This window comes from Halyomorpha halys, unplaced genomic scaffold (genome assembly GCF_000696795.3).
Source record: "Halyomorpha halys isolate HHAL.00 unplaced genomic scaffold, Hhal_1.1 Scaffold742.1, whole genome shotgun sequence".
NCBI classification, from domain to species: domain Eukaryota; kingdom Metazoa; phylum Arthropoda; class Insecta; order Hemiptera; family Pentatomidae; genus Halyomorpha; species Halyomorpha halys.
The window spans coordinates 229,254-245,211 of record NW_027115923.1 but is presented as its reverse complement, the minus strand read 5'-3'; the positions used below and the strand labels follow the sequence as shown (position 1 = coordinate 245,211).

At 27.8% G+C, this 15,958-nt stretch overlaps 2 protein-coding genes across 2 annotated transcripts in view; one reads left to right on the top strand and one right to left on the bottom strand.

Annotated features, from left to right (window-relative positions):
• Positions 1 to 245: 245 nt before the first annotated feature.
• Positions 246 to 13,239, top strand: LOC106685783 (F-BAR domain only protein 2; the record flags this gene model as incomplete). The annotated part of the gene is given in 9 exon segments (XM_024363901.2): positions 246 to 316; positions 3,044 to 3,177; positions 4,231 to 4,355; positions 5,471 to 5,661; positions 5,749 to 5,904; positions 7,641 to 7,773; positions 7,849 to 8,051; positions 9,553 to 9,782; positions 12,033 to 13,239. Coding segments are annotated over 9 exon segments (1,281 nt in total), but the record flags the coding sequence as incomplete, so codon positions are not given.
• Positions 13,240 to 13,403: 164 nt separating this feature from the next.
• The window catches only part of LOC106685782 (uncharacterized), a 15,665-nt gene continuing 13,110 nt past the window's right edge, over positions 13,404 to 15,958 (bottom strand). Inside the window, exons 4-5 of the mRNA XM_024363900.2 lie at positions 15,065 to 15,153; positions 13,404 to 14,031 (exon numbers count right to left, since the gene is read on the bottom strand). Coding sequence (XP_024219668.1) covers positions 13,954 to 14,031; positions 15,065 to 15,153 — 167 coding nt within the window. The 3' untranslated portion in view covers positions 13,404 to 13,953. The remainder of the gene's footprint in view (positions 14,032 to 15,064; positions 15,154 to 15,958) is intronic.

The window sequence follows — 15,958 nt, the reverse complement described above, 5'->3', positions numbered from 1 at the left end:
ATGTCTGTTCCTCACACAATTAGGTGACTTGGCAGAAGAAGGATGCCAGGAAATACAACTGTAGGAAGAGTAAAGGCCACTTCGACCCTTTAAAACTAGATTCTGAGGTGGCCTTAGTGTAAGAATATAATCCTTAAGATTAATTACTGAATAGGAAAAGTATAGTTTTATAGTAATTATATTTGCCTTGTATATTTTGATTATTTATATGAGAAAAGTAATATTATTCTGTTTTTATATTTTAGGCTAAGCGAGGAACTGGTAACTTGAATAACCAAATGAAAAGATCACAGTCTGTTTCTCAACAGATTGGAGGGTATATTTTATTTACTTTTTGATAGTATGAAGATCCTCTTGAACAGTTATGATTTTATAGAAAAATATTGCAGAATATTTGTTTTTTATCATTATTAGGTTTCATAGTTTAATTAATTATCTGTTGTTGAAATCAAATTTTCAATAACTGGATCATAATAATAGTTGTAATAATTCAATAATAGACAAATAATTAATAATTTTATCATGCATTAGAATGTTAAGTAGCTTATGTTAAATTTTAAGTGTATCAGACTTACTACTCATACTATTAAGCTATTTATTACTTTCTGACAGGAATATCTTTAGAATCTTCTTTCTATTTCAGAAAACTAGGAAGGATGACTACAGTAATAAATAAAAGTGTTTTCTGTTCAGATGTGCTTTCAAAATGATCTCCTAAATTTGTAAAAAGAAATTCTCCCAGTAATATCTATATTTTTGGGTTATAACCAGCCTTGGTCCATTCTCATCAAAAATGTTCCTACCATTCTTTGTATACAACTTCAACTGGTTTTATGAAATCATGGAAGTTTGTGAATGTTTAATTCAGGGTTGTTAACTATGTGGTGTCACTTACAATTTGTGAATGGGATTTATGTTTATCCTCTGTTTTCAAGGATTGTCTTCTTCAATCTTGTTGCAGGCAGGAGTTTTTTTTAAAAGTTTTTTTCTAAATTTATGTTAGTTGGTAACATTTATAATTTGGCAGGTGGCTTTGAAAGCATAGTGCACATGCTGTTTAAGATTTAGAGGACTTGTAATATTCATCATCTTTTTGGAGTTGTAGCTTGCATATAGTGCTTCAAAATAATGTTAGCTGTAAATTTTAGTGTCCCTAATAGTTGAAACTGAAACAAACTTGTTTTAAACGATTTTTCTTCTCCAGGTATAGGATTCAATGATATAAAGGGAGTATATTCTTATTATTCTAGGCTGCTCTTGGTTTATCTAGTGCATGTTTGCGATTTGCTGATCCTAAAAAAGTCCTAGGCTATCATTCTCTCTTTTAATAAATTAGGTGCTGTTTTAAGGTGGTTCTGCTTGATAACTAACTTTATTGATTTTATCTTGCTTGGACAAGTTAGTTTTGAAGTGATTTTCTGTTTAAGTATTTAACTGTAAGGCGATGCTTTTTTGGGTTATTGGATAGGATATTTGTTTCATTTGCTTTGCTCAGATATTCCACCAGTGCATGCTATTTTTGGTATATAACAGAAGATTTATTAGAACTTATAGTTAGATGTGCTTACATATCATTCCTCAGAATGATCAGAGATAAAAAATAGGAATTAAGAAGAGGTTTCAGTTTGAGGCTTTGATTTTGCTGTCAAGTTGGTAAGTATAATTTGTGTTGTTGTTCAGGCTGTTTCATGGAATAGGGTCTAGTAATATTTACCTCTACGATATTGTTGCTTTATTTCAGTAGTTTCCTGCTGATGGGCCCTGAGAGCCTTGGTTATGGGTCACAGGAAGATCTTGCTGCCTGTCTTTTGTGAGGACTTATTGTTAGCATTGTTCTATTTTTTGCTATTCCTGATGTTTGGGTTCTGTTTATAAGGTTCTAACATGTAAATTCTCTATAAAGGTTCCTCAAATGCACTTTTAAGTCAAGTTCTGTTTGACAAAAATGATAATACATATTGTCAAATTCACATCGAGGAAGCATTTTTTGTTTCATTTGGCAGTGTTTGTTTTGTCTTTAATTATTGTTTGAAATTTAGTTCTTAAGTTAAACACAATTCAAAGTTGTTTGAAATCTAGTACTTTTTTTGCAAATTTATTTGATTTCAGTTTTTGGCAAACCTCTGCCACTTAATTTATTGACTTTATTTTTGTCTTCCAGCATAATTCCAAGGCATTTTTTAGAAACATTAACAGATGGAACACTTTTATCATTCATTTTCCTATTTAAAATAACTAATGGATCACTCTTAACAAGGGCTTGAAGTATTGTAGTTTATTCACTGAAAATTCAGTCATATCTGATGTGATTATTTCCGGAAAGGCATTAATTGATATCATGTCGGTTTCAGACTATCAAACAAATTTCCTATCTACTTATATCTTATTTTAATTAATTTAATAGTTTTGTTTTTCATTAATTGATTTTTATTTGCTTTGTTCGATAAAAAAATTCAATTTTTATTTCAGTGATGTACAATGGGCCCTATTGCCCTAGGGTAAATAAGTTAACTAGGTACCTTCAAAACTACTTAAAACAGTGCAACATAAAATGGGGGCTGACTAATGCTATATAGTAATATTTCTTATAATAATATTTGGTAATGATATAATATCGTTCAAGCCCATAACTCTTGTGTCAATGAGTGAAAAAGTTGCTCACTAGTTCCTTGACTATGAGCCTTATTTGCATTAAATATACTTCTTAATTTATCCCATTTGTTCTTAATGGCAGTTGTTGGTAATACATAAAAAATTGCATGCCCACAACTTAAAATAATTTGTTTTGCTATTCTTCAAAAGAACATTTCAAAACAATTATATTGGAAAAGGAAAAGAATTAATGCTTGGTTGTACATTTATTGTTAATATATACCACAAATAGATAATATAACATGTATATTTACTCTAATGGTACAATTATCACCATTGGTATTGCTAAAAATGGGAAATATTGTGTTTAATTGATGACTGTTTGAAGTTCTTATTGATAGTGTCATGAATCCCATGCATTCCAATATTAGTTTGAAAATATTTTTTATAGAAAAACAGCCTCGGACTTAACTAACATGAATTTAGTTCAAAGTCCAACTGGTTCCAGTGCTTCAACTCCAACTGGCAATCTCCCTTATGCTCCTCTTCAAAGTCTGACACCTCCAGATTCAAATAGATATTCAGGTAAATTTAGAGGTTTATTTGGCTAATATAATAAACTTTTATTTCTTTTTTATTTACCCTATGCTTTTATAAATTGGATTAAATCTTCTGCTATTGGTTAGGACTTAATTAAAACCTTTTTAATTTTTCTCAAACCCCATTTTTTACTGTATCACACAGCTGTTGCTTAAGCTAAACAAAGTTGTGTATGATTTATGGTTATTCTAGTGTATAACTCATAAGCACTTATAAAATGAATATATGTATGGTGAGTTAGTATGTTATTCCCTGGACTTATTTCCAGAATATCACTGTCAGTGAAAAATTAGTCTGCTGTGGATTTTCCTTCTTTGAACTTACACTAATAAGGTTCAACTACTCATTTGGCATGATTTGACATCTACTCATAGTGTATAAGTTACATTACTTGGTATATGAGGAGTGAAATACTCCAACATTCAACCAGTCACTCTTTTTATTGACAAGTATTTTTTTTCTTATTCCGATTTATGGGTTTAATTTATTTAATTCAAATTGCCTTTTGAAACATTTAAAACATCAGCTCCCTCCGTATTCAAACACCTCTGTTTAAAATATATCTTAAGCTGGAAATCCATTATTTTGGTGTTTTTCCAATGCTGCTATTTCAACTTGTTGATTGTTCCAGGTTTTAGATAGTTTTAAAGCCAGTCAGTCTATTGAATACTTGCCTAGAAACTCAAAATGTAGCTACCATTCATAAAATATTTTCTTTTCATACCATTTATCAATTAAATATTTTCATAAAATGTTTGCCTTTTTTAACATTGCAACTGCTTGAAGTTTATTGAACTATATTATCAGATATTCTGTTTTTAAAGAAATAAAAATTAATGGCCAACATACTTAAAAATATGATTTTTAGTATTGGTTTTAAATCTTCTTTTTTGTTTTAATATTATTTTGTAGTCCCTTATTAAAAACTTAGATTGTTCAAAAAACAAGTAAGTTTTGATTATTAAATTTTATGTTTATGAATCTCATTTTATTTATTTATAGGATTGTTAATTATTCTTCTATTATTTTTTGTTTAAGAAATTGGAGATCTATTTAGTGAAGTAGGGGAAATACAAGGTCCTCCCTCTAAAACCAATCAAAGTTCCACACCAACCTCTGCTTCAGGAATTGTTATTCCAAGGCCACCTTCAAGAAGAAGTGAAGTAAGTTACATGAAGTGTAAAGCTGTGTATTCACTTGAGCATTTGTTAAATTTTGTTAAAATCACAAGGTATTTATGAAACAAATGTAATTTAATTACATACATAGTTTATTTTTATAAAAATAGTGAACAAGCTAAAGCCAATTGTTATTTTGTTAGTTGGGTAATTTACTTTTAATTGATCATTATACTGCCAATTTTGACATCTTTCGGCACTAGATTGGGATGGGGAAACAGATTTTTCCAAAATTATTCAACTGTTTAAAAGAAATTTTTTTACCTCATGATAATTATTTTTTAGATTAAAAAAGAAAGGATCAAGAATTATTGTCAATTAATTAACACCTTTTGTTCTGTTTTCGTTTAATATATAATATCATTTTACTTGTCACAGCATTATTTGAGGTTTTATATTCCAAAACCAACCAAGCCCATTTTCAATTTATTTAATTAACAGTTTCGTTACTAGATCACCATGAGGTTGAAGGACTTCCCCCAAACCAGTAAATAACATGTTATTTAACTGTTTGAAAGAAATCTTTTTACCTCATGATAATATGGTACTAAAACTTTAATTATTATTAGAAACTGACTTAAAATAAATGTGAGTTAAAGCTAAACCTATGACTGATTTATTGTTGTTGTTTTTTTAAATGTCTTGTTTTATTTAATAGTTCAACTTTAATATTATTTTGTGTGTTACATGGTGTACTATAAATGAAAATTACATTGATGCTTGCATTACATTAACTTCTTAACAGTACTTTATTGCTCATAGCTTCAGATTAGTGGTCAGTTATCTGATCATGGTGTCCATTAATATTGGTAAGAAGGGACTCAAACTCTCCACCTCTCCCCCTACTTTTTTTTCAGTTTGTCAAGTAAAAAGTTAATAATGTATGCTTATCAGTATATCAATTGTTATTAACTGTGGGCGGGAATTTTTGTTGTATTTAAACCAACTATACATGCTATAATTTGTTGCAAAAAAAAATCCTCTAAAGTATTTGATGATATACTTGAAACAAATTAATTTATTATAAGGTAGTTAATATATTTTAGTCTTTATTTTCTATTATTTTTCACTTCCAGTAATCCATGTTTTATTTGTTTCAGGGTGGTGTGAGAAGCCCATTACCGGGAAATTTAACACATGGTGATAGTTTAGAATTCAGGGCTGCTGGTATCCCTTTGGGATCTTCTAGAGGGCCATCTCCTCTTACTATTGGCCTTGCTGATACCATTCCACTTGTTGTTGCATTCCATGAAATTATCCATTCCTATTTTAGAGGAACTGATGAAGACAAGTAAACATATGTTTTGATTGTATATTTTAAAAATAATAATGCTGTAAATTCACATCAGTATCTTATCATCTTATCAACATATTTTAGGTGTCAAGTTAAACTCTGTGGTGATATGATGGTATCTTTTCCTGCTGGAGTTGTTAGTATTCTAACCAGTAACCCTAATCCGGCCCAGTTGTCTTTTAAGGTTTATAATTCATCAAACATTGAAAACATTTTACCAAATAAACAGCTTATTAATATGTGAGTATTGTTCAAAATTCCTGACATTATTATTTAGCTTTAATAAAGTTTTTTTAAATTCTCAACAAACACTATATTGTGTCTCCTGGACATTACACTTCTTGACCTTACTCATGCCATAGCTCCCTTGTAGTTCTCAAAGGAAGCAGTTAAATCAATCATCAAAATTATCAATGTTACATCAATTACCTATTTAGATGTAAGAATAACCTTCACATTTGTCAAAATTTCTCCCAGTAAATTTTTAAAATGGTTTTATGGTCAGTGATGTTCCTGATGCTGTCAGCCATAGCAAGAATCAGCAACTCTTCAACTTAATTAGGGTTTTCAGGTTTCCCTTAGTGTAAGTTCCCTTTCCCTTTTCATAACAGGACTCAATGATCTGACCATACGTTCAAATCTCAGTGGATACAATGCCTGACCCTTCGTTTGGTTTTGTCTAATACTGTTAATTTCCTAACTTTAGCTAGGAATGAATGAGAGTAAAAGTATCTGTTAGACATTATTACATTTTAAACACAATGCTTCATAAATTGGTATTTGATAAGATACACTAATATTTTATTGGCTACTGCTTTTTAGCTCTGAGGCAACATGTGCGGTTTTCATTTGGCATCTATTTTTTAGTACTCTTATTTATTCTCATTAGAAAGCTATAAAAGACACTGAAAAACACATTTTAATGTATTTTCAAGGATTTATACCATGTAGATCGAAAGATTTATACCATTTTAGAATCTTGTATTCACAATATCATTATAATTTTCAAGCTCTTCATAAATCGTAATCTCAGAGACATGATATATCATTTCTTGGTAATTTTCCATTATCTTCTAGAAATATTGCCACACTTGTTACTTAATCAGTTTTTTCTTTTTTTTTTTTAAAGTAGTTTCTGAAATAATTTTTTCATAATTATGAATGGGGAATAGATTTTATAAATTCCAAATATTTATTATTTATATTGGAAGAAGATAGTTGACCATATGAAGTAGATTGGAGGAAGATAGTCCAGGTGGTGGTCAATAAAGGTTTCAAAATAGTAACAAAAAACTATTTATTGTTAACCAACGTTTTGCCCCACTTTGCAGGGCTTCCTCAAGGCTAATAAGAATCATGTTGACGTCAGAATGTGATTCTTGTCAGCCCTAACGAAGCCCTGTAAAATTGTGGCGAAACATGGGTTAACAATAAATAGTTTTTGTTACTGTTTTGAAACCTTTATTGATCGCCACCCAGACTATCTTCTTCCAATCAAATATTTATTAATTTCATTATAAATTTAGCTTTCATTACAATAGTAATAATGATATGTATTACATGCTTTATAAACTAGCCTTTTCTACTATCATGGCTAGAGCTGAGTGTAAATTTTTGTATCAATACCGTAGATAACCCTTTAATCATTATTAATTTTACTTGGTATGTATTGAGCCATAATATATTAATATTGAATATATCAGCAACTAAATGGAAATGAATGCTTAAGAAAGAGTTAAGTCTCCTAGGGTTTAATGAATACCATTTTTACCATTGTGATACACAAAGCTCGGCAAGGATTTTTCAGTTTCTCTTCAGAAAGAGCTTATAAAAAATATGCCCACTGCCTTATTTGAACATTTATTAAGTATTAAGTCATGGAATAAATAAATTTTTACTTCCTTAAGGAAGTAACACTTAAGTGTTTTGTTCTGCTTAACACATTGATTTTTTAAGGTTTTTTGATAATGTTTTAGTAATACTGTACAAACAATAAGGGAAGAAACTATATATGAATTCAACATGAGTGCCTTAACTGCTTTATTACATCGTCAGTCTGAACAAAACCCAATTGCTTTATGTTTTAATGTAGATATATTAAAATATCAGGTATGATTTTATATATTGTTTCACGATGTTATTGATATCATTGTATGAGAATTATTTGTCAATAAATTATTTCAGATTAAACCTAAAGTAGGTGCTGAATCTTGTCCATTACAACTTGTTGCGTACTGGAAACGAGAAGCTAAACAAACAAATTTGAAAATAGACTACAAATACAATTCACATGCAATGTCTTCACCATCACCATTGCTGAATTTATCTATTGCTGTGCCTGTTGATGGTGGTGTTAAAAATATGCAATCCAAACCTGTAGCTCATTGGTAATACATGTTTTTATTAACCATTATGCTAACAAGAAACTATTGCTAAGCTGAACCCTGTTTTTAGTATACTTAAAGGGAAAATATTTATTGTTTATATTAGGTGGAAAATGGCTAGAGAAAAACCTATATAAAAGCCTAGTTTACTTTTATTTTCTGGAGGTTTAAAATGTAGTAGCTACAATTAGTTAGATTTAGAATTATAATTTTTTCCATTAATTCAAATTTAGCTCATTAAATAAACATACTGGGAACACACTTTCTTATAATGAATTTTTTTTTAAAGTTTAATTATGTATTTAATTTCAATTTTTATTTAATTACTTATCATTGGTTAATTTTTCTATTAAAATAAAAAAAAATATTATTTTTTTCTTGACAAATCCTTACATTATTAAATATTTCTGACCCTTTTGCCTATTTTATGGTTATTTCACTTAATTTTAAGATGTTCTTTGTGGTCTCCTTTCATTTATCTTTATGCCTTATATCAATCATTTTTCATGTTCTCTTCTTTTTCCATTACTTATATCGTAAAGCTATACTTGCCCTTTAAATCAATAGTTAAACCTTTCATTCAGTTTTATTAATTTATTCATTAGTTATTTAGTGGTTTATTTAATATTGCTTTTATCTTATTTTCTACTATTATTGATTTTAGTTAGACTAATGTGTTTTCTTAGTTTTATATGTTAGTAAGTATTCATTTCCACTTGGCTCTAACTTATTTTCTTCACTAGTAACCATATCCGTATCATTTCATTTGTATGGATTTTATAGAAAAATGTTGCTTATTTATTTCTTGTTTTATTTATTTTACCTTTATCATGATTTTTGGTTTACTTCTTTATACTAGATCAGTGTTAGAAGATATAAACAACAAAAACAATATTTTTAAAATTAAATAATAAGACAAATAATTTGTAATGCTAATATGTGAATTTACTTTGTTCTTTTACCTTGGCAGGTTTCCTTGAATCTCAATTATTTTTCACATTTACGCAAGAGTTTCTTGTAATACCAGTGGTACTACTGTCAGATAAGAGTTAAAAGTATCGGTTGTTGATCATACATCGGTTCTTAAGATATTTATTAGATTTGAATATTCAAATAAATGATAGCACCTCCCATGTCCCCATGCCAAGAATATCATTAAAATAGATACCTGTGTGGTATAATTCAATGATACCTTCATAAAAGGTATAATGCAATAATGCAATTGCAATTGTAATTCATAAAAGTTTGAAAGTTACTTTTTCATACTTGTTATAGTTTGTATTTTAATAACATCAAATTTTCTCAACTTAGGAATTGCCATATATTAATATACTATAATTAGATGATTTTATAATTAGTTAATGGTTTATTAAAATGTATTTAAATTAGTTGCTAATATTTTTTTTTTTTTAGAAAGTTTTACTTTTCATCATCTTTTGCAATGAAAGAAGTTATTTGTTTATGTATGAACTCTGTATTTAATTTTTTAATGTTTGCTTCTTAGGATGCAAGAAAATCAGCGAGCTATATGGAAGTTTACTGAACTATCATTACATTGTGACAACCATGGTATTGGGTCATTGCGCGGGCGTTTTGAAGTTTCAAATGGTCCCAGTTCATTGGCAACAATTGCTGCTCAGTTTAATTGTGAAGGAGCAACTTTATCAGGAATAGAATTCCAATTAATTGGTCATGGTTACCGGCTATCGCTTGTGAAGAAGAGATTTGTATCAGGTAATATTTTAATTATGTAAAGTTTTATATTGAGTTGACAGGCAGTTATTTCCTCTCTTTTCTTCATTATATAATAATTCTCTTGTCAATCCTTTCCATCAGGCTTCAGTCCTACTTATTTATTATGGTTTTGCTAAAAATTATTCTAGATCATTATTCTTCTATAGACCAACAGAAAATCACATTCTTTGTCCTGTTTGATTTTTCAAATTCTCTTAATTCACTTGAAATACGATTCTTCAACTTTTCAATTTTTCCTACTAAACTCCATAACATTCCCTCATCTGATTGTGCTTTAACCTAATTCCACTCCTTGTCGCTCAGATCTTAAACTTCTCCTATTCCTAACAAACTACCCTCATATTCACAACTTCTCTGATGAGGTATTACTCATAGATCTTCTTTCTGACTTATTATTAAAGTTATTTTTTATCTCTATAAAGAACTTACTATACTTAATTCACCTATCCCAATATCATTTAAGTGAAGAATGATTACTAATTTATATATCCCTCCACCCTTTTGACATGACATGCTCAAGGTGTCTTGTGAACTCCAGGATGATATTGGTTGTAGGGGAGACTGTTATACCTTGATCGTAGTGTACCTTCAATCATCCTTGTGTTTCTTTATGGTTGCTGTTATTTACAAAATAAAACTGTGCTGAAACAAGTTTACTCACTGGAATGCAAGCAATCATGTTGTCCATGTGCTATTGTTTTTGAGTAAATTAAAAATAATTTTTTTTAGCCCATGAAGTAACAACTTTAGGTTTTGGTGTTTATTTTTACATGTTGATGACTGTGTTCTTTAATTAAATTTAGCTCTCTAAATTTTTCAGTTACAGATTCCATATTTCATTTTCCCAAAGTCCTTATCATCTTCTAGTATCCCTCCCACAGCGTCTCCTCTACTTTGACTATGGATGCTAAGTATAGAAAGGTGATCTTACTTCATCTTAGGATAAGACATGTCCTATAATGACATTACTTTTTTATTACAATCCTTAAAACCAAATAACCTTCCTGTATTATTGACACCTGCATGACCTCACCCTGTATTCTTCCATTCACCTCTTGAATACAAGATCTCTGTCTACCAATTTGTATTTCCCTTCTTATTGAACTGTTTCCTTTGAAATATCTTTTATCATTGTAACTTGTTATGAAATTCCTTTCCCATCTCCATTCGTAAATTTTCCTCCTAACCTCATTTAAACACCATTTCTTTCTCCATCTCCTCAATGATCAATCATCCACATACATGTTTAGAATAAATGTCTGTGTTGTTGTACAAATAGGTAACTAACTATTTTCAATTTTTTTAGTAATACTTTATTTATATGATCATTCATTTTATTTGTCTTTTATATTATATTATATTTTATAATTTAATTAAATCCTCATAGTGTAGCCAGCCAAAAAAAAAAACATTATGTTGCTTGAATTGAGCTTTGAAATGTCTTTAGGAGACTAAGTTATAAAGTCAGTTTTTCATTCATTCATTTTATAACTGATATTACACTCTGTGTGATATAACTGATATTATGTTCATTATATCCTGTGTCACTAATTGTTAATCTAATAGCAGTGGATAAAACATGGGTACGGGTTTTAGTGTTGAAAAACATAAATTGAAATGTAGCCTGTTCTCAGTTATTGCCATTTCTTAAATCTTTTATTATATACTGTTAGGTTATATGTAAGTGTGTGGTCACAGAACAGTAGTATTATGGTAAAAGAATAATTAAGAGAGATAGTTGACCGTGGATGACTTACGAGGAGAAGATGGTTGGGGGTGCGGTCAAAATGAAACACAAATAAGTTTGTGTAACCTATTTATTTGTGCCAACGTTTCGGTTAGAGTTTCTAGCCTTCTTCAGGGCTAAGAACAGAACAAGATAACAACCAATGGTAAAATAATAGATTTATATTTAGGAGTTTACTAATTCATTGAAATTATATTCAATATTTATTTTTGTTCTTATTTTATGTTGATAAAGTTATATATGCATACTGGTATCAGTATTTTTAATAATAATAATTAAATTAGAAATTATTCAGGAGGTTTTATGTTCCAGTTTTTTATTTTATCTCTTTTATTTATGTAAGCATTTATAACTTAAAAATTTAAATAAAAAAAGCATTAGGTAAATTACTATTTGAGTTCTTTTGATTGCACTCTGACCATATTCCTTTTATTTAAAAATTTAATTGCTGCTTATATTTTTTTTTTTTTTTTTGCTTTTAGGAAAATATATCTGTGATGGAGGGGATGCTGATTCTTAATTTCGGTATGCCTCAACAGCTACAGTGGAAAGCTAACATAAGTTGACTAATCATAATTATGAATAGAACTGAATGGTATTATTTTAAATTTTGTAATTATGAGATTATTTAATATATAAAATACAAATTTTGTTTTTATTTAGAGCTCTTTAATCCTATTAAGGAATCAAAATATTAAGTTAGGGCTGTGTTAAAGGAATCCTGTAATTCCATAAAAATAGATCAATTCCAATAAAAATGTTCATGTTTTGAAAGAATGCCTTATGTAATATTGATGCAATTGTTTATTTCAGGGAGTTCTTGATGTATTGAATGTTACATCTTGTGTTTTTTTCTTTTTAATTTGCAATTCTTTGAAATGAATAGCATATTGATTTATTTATAAATATTTGTTGATATATATAAAAAATTTACAACTATTTGATTAAATAAAATTCTTTTCATTCAAGAACTCCCTGTATTGAACCATCTAGTTTGTACTGAAGCATTTTCTCATAGTTATAATTAGTTAATAAATAGGTAGTTAAAAAGTATGCATCTTTTTTTAACTAATGTCCAATGAAAGTAAAATGTAAATATACAAATTCAAGTTTAATACATTTTATAATCTGACTAGTTTTCATCTGTTTGAAGTATAACTATTTATCTACTTTAGCAAATAATATGTTGAATTACCTCTTTACAACATATCATATTATTTTGATGTTCAGGTGATCTTCTAATGACTTAATTTTAAGTTGAATACATTTAAGTTGTTTTATTACCATTTAGTTTAGTGAATGTATATTTATAAAAAGCAGTGTTAAGAATGTTATTTAAAAATAAATTAAAATACTACTTCAGTATTTTTGTATTACAACCAATATAATTGGTTTTAGTAATATATTGGTTTAATAAACCAAATTTTCTATCTATCTTGTCATAAAGTTGTATATAATGTATTATATTTCATTTATTTGTTTATAATATATTTTATACAAAATGTTTCATGTTATATTTAAAAGAGAGTTATAATTTAATAGTAATAATAAACTAGTTTTGTAATGTTAATAATATATTTTTGTTTTATATACCTAATTAGTATTGCCATTAATTGCTTTGTTATCTGTGTATTGCTCAAGTTACCTATTTGCAAGAACAATAATTTTTATTTATTTTAATTTTATAAAACACGATTTAAATTATATCTTACTAATGCGTATAGCTATTTTTATTTTTTTAAATACACTAGTATCTTTTTATCTTAATATTTCTTATTATATTCCTGCTTATTAGACGATAATTTTATAATTAAAAGAATAAAGAAAATAATATTTATGTTTGTTTGAATACAGATTATTACACTTACATTGATAAAATTTTGTTCTTTTGCCAATCTTCATGTGAGATATATGCTTATTAAGAATTACAATCACAGTTTTGATCTACATTATATACACTGAGTTTATTGATTGGATAGATTAATCCAATTATTAAATCTGTGGATTGTGCGCGTGTGTGTGTGTGTGTTCATGTGCGCTCATGTGTCAAACCATTTTCAATCAAATGCATCAATTTATTTATTCAGGAAAAACACGGACAAATGAGAAGTACTTACTTCTTTAAGATTTTTCCATGTTTTTATACAAATTTAGGGGAAAAAATTGAAAATATATTTCTAATTCTTCATTCATATATTGTATATTCTCCTTAGACACCAAAAAATATGATCAGAGAGAAAGAAAAAAGAAGAATAGAAACATAATTACATAGAAATTTAGGTTTTTTATATTTACATTAATTACAATTATAAACGTTGCATAAAAATTTACATATTGACATATGATACAAGATTCAGATTCATAGTTCATCTGTGATTCTACCATAAAACATTCAGATATCTATCAGCTACTCTTATTTTGATTTGAAAACTCAGAATATTTTTCGAAAGTAATCGTCTTCATTGATTGATCATCAAGGGTCTGAAAAATAAAAATGAGAAAAGAATTTGAATTTACTTAATAACATAGTCCATATTTTTTTAGAGTTTAAAAACCTTAAGTATTTGTTTATAAAAATACTCATAAATTACCAGGAATTTTGATTCTATGTTTAAAAATAAATGTTAAACTCATATAATATATAGACAATATTCAAATGGTTTTATATATCAAGTTTTATGTTTTAAAAATTTCACAAACACAGAAAATGAGAATTGGTTTCCTTAAATAGGTACTTTTCCCCATGTACTTTTTCCCAAAGTATCTTATAAATTTCAACAAACAATTTAAGTGGTTAATACATTAAATTAACCCTTGTAAAGCAACTTTTTACATATAACTAAAATGTAAAGGATAAACCAGGAGGCTAGTTCTGGAAGAGGTAAATGATGGTAAACTAATTATTATTTTGAAAAACAATGTGATTAGCATTGTGCTCTAACTGGATGTCAGATATTCAAAGACAATATGAGATATAAAAAATTATAGAATAAAAAACTCTCTCTCTCTATATATATATATTTATCTATCTATCTATCTATATATATATATATATATATATATATATAAGGAAATGAGAGAGAAAGGCTTCCACAAATTAAACAAGTTTGTCTAACCTTTCCTTGAACAATTTACTATTAACAGCTAGATTTCAGTTTTAAGATACTTACAAAACTACTTCTGCATCCAAGCCACTCAAATACACTGACCTCTAATAAACTGGCACACTAATGTTAGTATGTTTTAACAATGCTGACTTTAGTTTAAAAAACAAAATTATTATTTTTTAACACATTGACTGCCAATTAGCAAGTTTGCATTCTTGCCTAGGACAACAACTACGAGTAATCTTGTATTTTTACTTGGAGATGATTTGTAGCGGGTATCCTAGGCAAAATGGCTAACTATAAGATTTCTTATCATCAGCAGTCGTGTTAAAAGCAGCATTATTTCACTTACAATTTTTTATGATTATATACCTCATACGATAAATAAAAAGATAAAACATACTTACTACATCAACATAATCATCAACTTTCTTCAAGGCAGTCAATACATCGTTTACACTGGAACAACCTTCCAATATACAATCTACATTATTTCCTAAAACATGACCATGGAGGTTGTATTAATATCAAATAGTCATAGCAATTTTTTTTTACAATCAAAGAACAAAGAATATGTGATGTATCAATAATTTAAATATTATATCTGATGAAAAATTGTAACAATATATTAGTTAATTAAACCACAAGGTAAAAAAAAATACAAAAGATGAGTAGATATATTACGAACATATCAATCTATATTATGCTTTCACACATATAGCAAGTAAAACCATAAATATCAGAGTGATAACTATCTTTTCCAACCTTATCTATAGAGCACTTATGCAAATAAATCCTTAGCTTTAGTTCTGGATGAACTACTTTTTCTAATAACACAGATCACAAACATCTTTTTGTTTTTTTTGAACATTTTTTTACACAGACGGTTTTTATTTCAAAGTAAAATATATTGTAAATATGCAGAACGATATTGAAAATTCTCTTGAGAAATAATTATAACAAGATTAAATAATTATAGATAAATTTAATGTATTTGGTTTTTTTTAGAACTTTTGCCAAGCTATTAGATTCTCAGTTAAAGAACAAAAGTATTTACAAAGACAATTAACACATGATTACAATTATTAAGGTAACAATAGACAAAAGAAGACTTACATGGATTAAATGGCCATATTGCTATTGTACATACTGATTACTTATCAAGTGAACAAAATATTATTAATAATATTTGATAATATAAAAAGAATATTTGAAGCATTTTTAAAGGAAATAATAATTTTACTATCTCAACTATTGTGTTTTTTTTTAAAGATTTCTTTTGTAACACATTAAATCTTAAT